This window comes from Ambystoma mexicanum, chromosome 6p (assembly GCF_040938575.1).
Source record: "Ambystoma mexicanum isolate Mex_15411 chromosome 6p, UKY_AmexF1_1, whole genome shotgun sequence".
NCBI classification, from domain to species: domain Eukaryota; kingdom Metazoa; phylum Chordata; class Amphibia; order Caudata; family Ambystomatidae; genus Ambystoma; species Ambystoma mexicanum.
This window is the reverse complement of record NC_090935.1, coordinates 273,388,927-273,398,424: the sequence shown is the minus strand read 5'-3', so window position 1 is coordinate 273,398,424 and position 9,498 is coordinate 273,388,927. Positions and strand designations below refer to the sequence as shown.

The window sequence follows — 9,498 nt, the reverse complement described above, 5'->3', positions numbered from 1 at the left end:
CCCCACTTTTGAGTCCTTACATTCTATGTGTACACTATCAGCATGTGCAGTGCAAATAACCACACATCATGTTCATGTGGAACTCTCTGAAGGGAATGGATGGAGACTAACATGTCACCACCCAGTATGATATGATAGGATAGGTTATTTATAACACGCTTAATACCCAGAGGTTTCTAAGCGTGGACCCAGGGATCGAACATGTGTTACTCTGTGTCGTCTTGCTTCCAAAGCGAGCAGGTTGCCCCTGAGCTATCCTCCCGAGACATTAATGTGTGAATGTCTACCCACCCAAAGCATCAGTTCGCACGGAGTCAGTTGTGTGGAGCAACACTTTCCATTTTAAATGAATTGATCCTAAGACTCAACTCAAGAGTGCCTTTTCGTGACCAATCCCACATGACTATATCATCTACATCCATATGAATCACTGTCAGGAGGGTGAGCTCACCAGCGCTGTCCAGGCTAGTTCTGTAACTCCAAGTAGTAGAGTTTCATCTTTAGACAGTCATCTGACCATAAATACATTCATGAAAGCCTGAAGGAGTGTGGGACACCTAAACCTGGAGATGCAGGTGAGGAAGCAGGGAATACCTGCCCCACCTAGTCTCCTGAGCTCCACTCTGTTCTGGCCATCCTGGCAACCCACAGTTAGGGCAACATTAACCAGTAGTTGTTCATCTCTAGAGGTGTTAAGAGGCCCACCCTAATCTGACCATAGACACATTCATGAAAGACTGACAGAATGTGAGATGCCTAGACCAGGAGCTGCAGTGGAGGAAGCCGGGAACACCCCCACACTCCCCCCTCCCTTTGTGGCCATCCCAGCACCCTATGCTAAGGTCAATATGGACCATTCACTTGTCGGGCAACAATCGAGCTGTTTTCTCACACACAGGATGACAATTGTGCTGGGATTGGACATGCTCTATAAATTGGCGCACGCCTGCTGAATATATACATTCTTACAAAGCCAGGCTAGGTGGCTATTGGGCCACTGGACAGAAGCAATGGGAATGGGAATGGTAATGTTTATCTATAAAGCGCCTATACACAGTCAAGTGTTTCAAAGCGCTCAAGGAGGGTGGGAAAATGGGGAAAAACAACGGTCGTTCAGATCCCTTGAATTTCTGAGACAATAAAAGTCTGCACAGAGTAAGTGCATATAACAGTTGAGACACAGCAAATAGGCCTGAAAGGTGATTCTGCGGTTTTAACCAAGCGCATTTAGCAAAATATGAGGATTGTGGTGCTTTGTACCCTAGATAGGGGATAAAGGGGAGAAAGAGAAAAAAAAAGATTTTTAGGAAAGGTTTCTTTAATAAAGCAGATCGCCACAATGAGTAAGTACTGAGCCGGGGAAGAGTGTCGAAGGAATAGCTTTAGCTGTTGATGGCACTGCATTTTGTGGAATTTCGAAGTTACATTTGAAAAAAAAAGATAAAATGTGAAATGCAGTGAATAACTGAAAATGTCTTTGTAAAGGCAAGTTTGCCGAATTCGTTCGTGGCCCCTTATTTGAGTTCGTGCCAATGCATAATTGCATTTTCACATATTTTTCATGGTTGGCGCCGGTATGTTTTGGAATTTGCAATTGGAAAGTCACCGTGTAGCAGCCGCGCGCATGCGCAGTCTTCCTGCGCGGGCTGTATCGTAGCAACCGACCAAACATCAACCACAGCGGTGGCTGCAGTCGGCTGCACAGTGTTCAACAACACAGAAGCTAAGAGGCAGAGCCGAGCAGAGCTGTCGGGGAGCAGAGCGGCACAGGGGTCAACGCTGCCGGCGTGGAAGCCTAAGAGCTCAGCGACAGGATGGGGAAAAAGGTCAAGAAGGAAGCCGAGCCGCCGCCAAAGGATGTCTTCGATCCTTTGCCAATCGAAAGCAAGAAGGTGGCCACGGTGGTGTTGATGCTGCAGTCGCCAGAGGAGGAGGTACTGAACAAAGCCTGCGAATCGCTGTACAAGTTCGCCAACAAGGGGGACGAGAACAAGGCGACGCTCCTCGAGTTGGGGATTCTCCAGCCACTTCTTAGCCTCATCGGCCACGAGGACATGGTGGTCCGGCGCAATGCCACCATGGTGATGGGCAGCATGGCTGCGCACAGCGAGGCACGGCAGCGCCTGCGCACCGTGGAGCTCTTCCCTGTGCTCATCGCCCGACTGGCGCCCGACGAGGACACGGTCACCCACGAGTTCGCGAGCCTGTGCCTCGCCTACATGTCCATTGAGTTCACTAGCAAAGCCAAAATCTTGGAGCACAACGGGCTCGAACCCCTGGTCCGCCTGCTGAGCAGCCCCGACCCCGACGTTAAGAAGAACTCCGTTGAGTGTATTTACCAGCTGGTGCAGGACTTTCAGAGCCGAGCTGCTCTTTGCCAGCTGCAGGCGGTTCCCCCCTTACTGGAACTGCTGAAGTCGGAATACCCCATAATACAGTTACTGGCCCTGAAAACGCTCGCTACGTTGAGCTATGATGCAGAAGCCAGGCTGCAACTGAAAGAAAACGACGCCCTGGCCCAGCTCTTGAAGATCCTGGAGCTGAAGGACTTGAACGACCTGCACGTGGAGGCCCTGTCAGTGGTGATCCATTGCCTGGAAGACATTGAAACCATGCAGTTGCTACAGCAAACAGGCGGACTCAAGCAGCTGCTTACATTCATGGAAACCTCCCCCATCCCGGAAGTGCAAGCAAACGCAGCCATGGCTTTAGGCAAAGCAGCTCAGAATAATGAAAATAGAAAAATGCTCAGCGACCAAGAAGCTGAGCACACCCTGGTCACTCTTCTGGTGAATGGGAATGATGACGTGAGGTCTGCTGCTTGCCAGGCCATTTCTATCATGTGCTCGAGTGTGTCCAGTAAGGACCTTTTCCGAAAGGAAGGCATACCCCAGATAGTGCGTTTGCTTGGGAGTGACAATAGTGACGTGAGAGAATCTGCAGTCCTGGCTTTGGCTAATCTAACCACCAATAATCCTAGCAATGCAAGCGCTGTGATGGAGGCTGAAGGTGTAGAACTCCTGATAAAGCTGCTGTCTGATGACAAGGATGGGACTGTTGCTCACTGTGCAACCGTTGTCATAAACATGGCTTCCCAAGACGCTTTGCGACTTAGTATTCAAGCCCATGGGGTTATGCAAGCAATTGTGAAGCCCCTGCAATCCTCCAATAGCATAGTGCTGTCCAAGGCCGCTCTCACTGTGGCAGCAGTGGCGTGTGATGCTGATGCACGAGCAGAGTTTAGAAGTGCGGGGGGACTGAAGCCACTCGTGCAACTACTGCAATCTAAATACGACGAAGTTAGACGAAATGCATGCTGGGCAGTTATGGTCTGTACGAATGATGAGTTGACGGCTGCAGAATTATACAGTTTAGGGGCCTTGGAAATTCTTAAAGAAATTAACCTATCCACGAGTCGCCGGAATCATTTCAGTGAAGGAGCCCAGAGCAAATTATTCGATAATAATCTATCTCTGAAATACAGCCAGAAGGGTTACTTGGCATCCATCAACATTATCAGCGATGGTTTTTATGACTGCGGTCGCATAAAATCTGATGCAAAAATCTTATCACTGGAAGAGTTGAGCAAGCAAGAAGTCAATGATCACCGTGCAGTCATCTTGGTTAACGCCAAACAAGCTGAACACGCCCGACCCCAGTCTCCTTCTTTGGAGGAAAAACCAGACGCCTCTGCTGGCCGATCTCCAACTTCTGTCAGTCGAAAGGAGAGGAGGGTGTCTTCACCTGTGGAGCAAGAAACTTCTTCTGGGCGCTCCCCCTCGCTTAGTCGAGGCAGCCTTAAAGAGAAAGTAAGCAGAGGTAAGATAAAAACGAAAAAAGAAGAGGAGAAACTAAAAGATGAAGAGGAGCACAGCTTGCGTAAAATGTCGTTAGAGACCGTGCATGAAAAGCCATGGTTTCCCCCTTTTGACTTTCTATTGCACAACTATGTTGATGATGTTACTCACGCAGTTCTTCCACATCCTAATACCAAGGACCAGGTTGTGTTGTTGGCACAGTTTGTTGCAAACAAGATGGGTGGTCCCGTCGAGAAGGACAAATTGAATGAATTTGGCTGGGAGCTCCACATCAGTGAGCTAAAATTTAGACTGAAAACCAATGTCATTCCTATTGGGGCCATCACCAAAGGGATCTTCTGCCACAGAGCTTTACTTTTCAAGGTCTTAGCAGATCGAATTGGCATTGGATGTTACCTCATTCGTGGAGAGTACTATAGAGCGTGGAATGAAGTTAACTTACAGGAGGGCTCTCCCTCTGGGACGGTAGAGGTTCTGCGTCCTCCTGAAGCATATATTGTTGATCTAATGCATCAGCCGGGCCGCTTGATGAAAGTGGGTAGCACAGAAGCAGACCTCTATCAGCATATTTAGCTTTCTCCAAGTCTCCTTATGATCTGTACAGCGGTATTTGTATCTAGCAAAAATTGGTTCATTGTTGCCGCTCATTTGCATTTACATGGTTTGTTCTGCAGAAAATGTAGAAAGTAAGGTTTCAACATGTTTTGGCTTTGTATCTTTTTTTATTTGTGTATTTTGCATTATGTTGTGACCACCATTTGTTAATGCCTGGTCTATCAGCATTTGCCTCTCAATGAAAGGAGCACTACCCAAGAGTATTTTCTATTGCCATATTGTCACATCCGTGGATTATAGGTAACAACAATGAATTCAGTTTTTTCCTCAGGTTCTTTTAAGGTTGAGGGAAAATGTCTTGTGTGCAGGCCTGAGGCAAATGGTCTCCAAGCTATAACAGTCCCTTTGCCTTCTGTATCACTACTTGGTGGGCCCACTGGATCTGAGCATGCTATGGTGCCAGTCAGTATTATTTATTTTTTAACAACTGCTGCTATTTATCCAACGTCACTCCTCACCAGTGAGCTCATGCTTTGACTGACCTTTGGCAGCATGAGGGTTTAGGAGAATTACGGGTAGCTACAGAGGGTGCTACAGAAAGAGCAACATGGAACAGAGGGAAGTTTCAAAGATGTTTTTCAGGGCAAAGCCAGGTCTTGGGCTAGATAAGAGGGCTGGAATGGAACTTGGGTAAACAGTGATGGATCTGAAATCCTCCAATGTAGCGTGCATCTTTATTACCATAAGAGGTAAGAGAGAACAGTAAAGTGTTGTTTCTGTATGAACATCCAGGGCAAACACTTTATTTAATTTCTTTATTCTTTAATTTCTTTATTCTTTAAAGAATGAAATGGTTCGGCACACTGCTCATCCTGCAAAATCTTCTCTGCTTGTTCATGGGGAAGAAGGGAAATCCTGAAGTCTATGGATCTTTAAATAAATTAATATTGTCCTCACTTGGTTCTGCACAGCACTCTCAGCTCTCATTGGCTATATAACATTAAGAACCCAGGGATAAAAATATGACCATTGTCTAAATATTATTAATGGATTGGTCATTTTGTCCACAGGGTATCTATCACACGCTTCTAAAGTTTGTTTTCCATTGGTGTGACATCATAGCTTTGCCAACCAATTCTGCTGCTGTCAACAATGAATGCCTGGATTCTGTCTTTAGCCTGGGGAGTGGGAGGTTACAGGGTCACATAATTTGTGAATGGATTTTGATGTATGTGGAGCGGTGAGCTATTTTGAATCTTTTTTACCATGCTTAGATTTGGCTAGTTTGGTATGTGGTATAAAATAATAATATTAGTGACTATGCGGTGCAGTTTGGCAGAAGGGAACATCTGCCGGTTTTCCATTGGTGGAAAGAACCCTAATTACGGTTTGCATTACACAAGCTTTACAATGGGTTTCCCCCGGCATTACCATGCATTGGAACTGGCAGATTTTCCTCCTTTTACCGCTGGCGGAAAACAGGTGTAAAGCTGGAGTAATGCAAACTTTAAATAGGGAGCTTTCCGCCGGTGGATTTTCCCTTCTGCTACACTCTAAACGAGGCCCCATATGGGAATTAGTCATGCTCCATGTAACTGCTGAAAAATGATTGCCCAAATATTGCTCCTTAGTTTTACACAGCTGACATTTATGACGTTAGCTAATGCTTTTAAAAGTACCAGTGTGTCTTGCTTACACGCTTCATATGATGGGAATGCAGTCAAGTGAACGTCCAGATACTGGATCATCAGCAAACCACCTGGACATTTCATGTCATCTAGGTCTTCAAGAATTTGCAAAGAGTGTGGGGCTCTCGGTATACCCCAGTGGCAGCTTAGTCCATGTATATTGCAAAGCAGAGTGAGTCAAGGTGAACAAGTACATGGCTGTCACGCTGTTTGGGAATAGAGAAGAAATCAACAACAATGCAATGATTAGACATGAGCAGGATGCAAGAGAGTATTCTTGCCATGTTCTGCACAACAGGACACACAGGAAAAACTACTGAATTCACAGATCTTGCTCCAAACAATATGTGTCCTTTCCTGATAAAATTGAAGCATTACACAGGCAAGTAGTTGGAACAATAATTCCTTACTTCAATAAAGACTCTATAACTACCTCTATAGGGTCTCAATGGATTAACATGAATTTGACCTGGTTCCTCATCCCCGATTATACACACCTCATTTTGATGTTGAAAGCAGAGATCTGATACCCCCTACAGAGAAACTGCAGACAAAGGCAGTGAAATGTATTTTCACCAAATGAAGTGAAAGAGCTGGGGTCGGTTGGGTGGATACAGATACCACAACTTTTCAGACACCTTGTATAGTAATTGCGGTAATTCATTTGGTAACTGACAGAAGGTGTACAGGGATCAGCAGTGGCGAAACCGCCTACTCAGTCCCACAATGCTACTAAACTGACCATCATCCCAACCATAAAGATAAAACAGATCCATCCTGATGGGAATACATCATTCACCTTTTGTGGTAACATGGTCTGAGGAAAAGCTATACGCACAGGAGGGGTGTGAAGTGATAACACTAGCATCCCAAAAAGCAATAGTACAAAGACTCCAAATTAAAAGAATGTCCAATCAATGCTCTATATAAATATAAATACGTTAATCAAGAATGTAAATGACTAGAAAACACAAGTAGAAACACACCCATGTGGAAAGAAGACAGAAAATGAAAAACATTTTTGTTTTTTATTGTGCTACAGTTCAAAAAGAACTTTTCACAAATATACATATAAAAAAATAGTAACATAAACATTAATTCAGCAGCATTTACAGATTGGCTATTAGATACATAGAGAGAAAAATACAACCATAAAATACTATATACAATTTAAAAAAAAAGAGGTTAGACATATTGCACAGCAAATTCAGATACAAAAGACTAACCATCGTTATTCTCTAGACTCATAAGCAGTTTGACGTCTTCTTCAAATATACATAGGCGTTCTTTGGCCACTTTCCAAATCTGAGTGATGGCAATAGTCAGATAATTACTCCTACCAGAAAGACAACGCAACCAGAAGTTTTCACTCTCAATATCATTACATTCCCTATCCAGTTTTGCAAAATATTTGTTATAGATTGGACTCATCGAATAACAGCAGGTAAAGACATGTCTTATAGTTTCCACCTTATCATTCATAGCACAGAGTCTGCATGTCCTTTGATCCTTCGGTAGGCCTCTCCAGGAACCGCGGACACCCAGGACATTGAGTCTAATGTCCATGAAGATTCTACGATTTAACTGTGATGGCATAAGAAGGAGGTCCTTTCAGAAGAACCTTTAAGGACAATCACTCTGGGTACTTAAACAGGGGCGATAAGGCAAACAATTACATCAATGTCACTTTAAACAATATTTCTTTGGGCATACAAGTCTCTACTGTCCGAGAAAGGGGACATGGGTGACTGGGTCCCCTTAACAGTACTTTGTTCTTGATCTTGGGTGGTTCAGTGGCATCAAACAGGGCTTCTCTTTGCTGTCCATGTGGAAATACTAAGTTTGAGATGCAGGGAGTCACGTTGGTCGAGGTGGCAAGTTGGCTGTGAAACAGGGCTCTGTGTATTTTGATGTGGCTTTCGAAGCAATGCGGTTCAGAGGGTCCAGCAGGTTTGGACTGGTGGCCCAATCAGTTTGAAACCATGTTACTGCTAGGCTGAGTCAGTGTGTGTCACAATGGCTTTAAGCAGTTCGAGTCAATGTTCGAGTCGGGGCGAGATCTTGTTGGTTCAATGCAGTGCTCGAGGATGCTGTGACTCAAAGGAGTGAAATGAAGCGATGAGCGCCGTTGGTGTGATTCAGTGTAGAAGCGGTTCGAAGGTTGCAAGCAGCAGTTTAAAGATGTAAAAGAGTGCCACCACCAACACTGCAGGTCTTCTGACTCTCTGAAGGCATCAAGCACGGTGAAAGGAGTTTGCAGGTGGCTTGAAGCAGCTAAACAGGATTCCTGCGTGCTTTGAATTTCTGAGGGTGCTGTAAGTCCCACTCCAGTGTATCTAGGACAATGCAAGTCCTTCTTCCTCTGCCTCCCCCATGCAGGGGGTTTGGCTGTACCAGCAGGCTTTCCTTTATGTCCATTGAGGAGTCTGGTTGCAGTGCAGCTGACAATTGCAGGCCTTGGTCCACAGCATTTCACCTCTAATGTGTCTGGGAGATGGGTAGTGAACAGAGCTTTCCTCTGTCTTGAATAGCACCTATCTTCATCTCTATAGTGGAGGAGCTTGGAATGGACTGTACTCCCAACAGTGATGCAGAGACTCATTCTTCTTGGTGCCCAAGAAAGCATTAAAGAAGTAGTGGGAGACCCTCTCATTCTTAATTGCGACTAGGGATTGGACAAAGGCAGGCCTCCTGTTAGGGTTTCAATCCCTATTGCCGTAACAAAGGATACTTTATGCATCCTACCAAAGTGTCTTGTTCAGCAGGAAATGGAGGTGACAGGAAGGCAAGAATGCCCCCCACAGAAAACCAAGAGGGGTGGGGGGTCTTTTTCAGGAGCACTTTCCCTATCTGGCTACTCTAACTCTGCCCCCTTCCAATGTCTTCAACTTCAAAGAACCTTTGGCGTACAGTATCCTGGTGCGAGGCTGGCCTTTTTGGCTGCCCATTTGAAGCAGAGATTCCAGGGGATCTACTAATGACAGCTGCTGTGCCTAAGGGTAGGTGGTACCCTTCCTCCTGAGGAATAAAAGGAAGATCACATCCTGGTTATGCCTTCTTCTTATAGCTTAACCTGCCACCAGAATGATTGGGCAATGTTATCTCTTGGGCTCAGGGTTGTTCCCTCTTCCTGTACATAGTCTAGTCTCTTGGAGTCATGAGAGCAAGAGAGTTCCATTTAGGAATTGCTGAGGGTTGCATCCTTGGGTGAGTTCCAGAAGAGGAGGAAGTTGGAGAAGGGAGCAGAGAAGGAAGGTGACTGGGGACCCATTACCCATGCACTGTTACTTTACACTTGTACCAATAAACGTAGTGTTTGACCTACCTTCTTGAGTGTCATCGTTATGTTAGTGGTGAAAAGCTCGAGTCCGGGGGCCACCAGTGCATCATACTGCCATCTGGCATTGTCTGCTTGTGAGTGAGAGGCTCTCTGCTGC

The 9,498-nt window shown here is 45.5% G+C and overlaps 1 protein-coding gene across 1 annotated transcript; it reads left to right on the top strand.

Moving 5' to 3' along the window:
• The first annotated feature begins 1,671 nt into the window (after positions 1-1,671).
• On the top strand, positions 1,672-5,329 carry ARMC3 (armadillo repeat containing 3). Its single transcript, XM_069626988.1, has one exon. The coding sequence runs from the start codon at positions 1,815-1,817 to the stop codon at positions 4,389-4,391; it is 2,577 nt and encodes an 858-aa protein (XP_069483089.1). The 5' UTR covers positions 1,672-1,814; the 3' UTR covers positions 4,392-5,329.
• Positions 5,330-9,498: the final 4,169 nt, after the last annotated feature.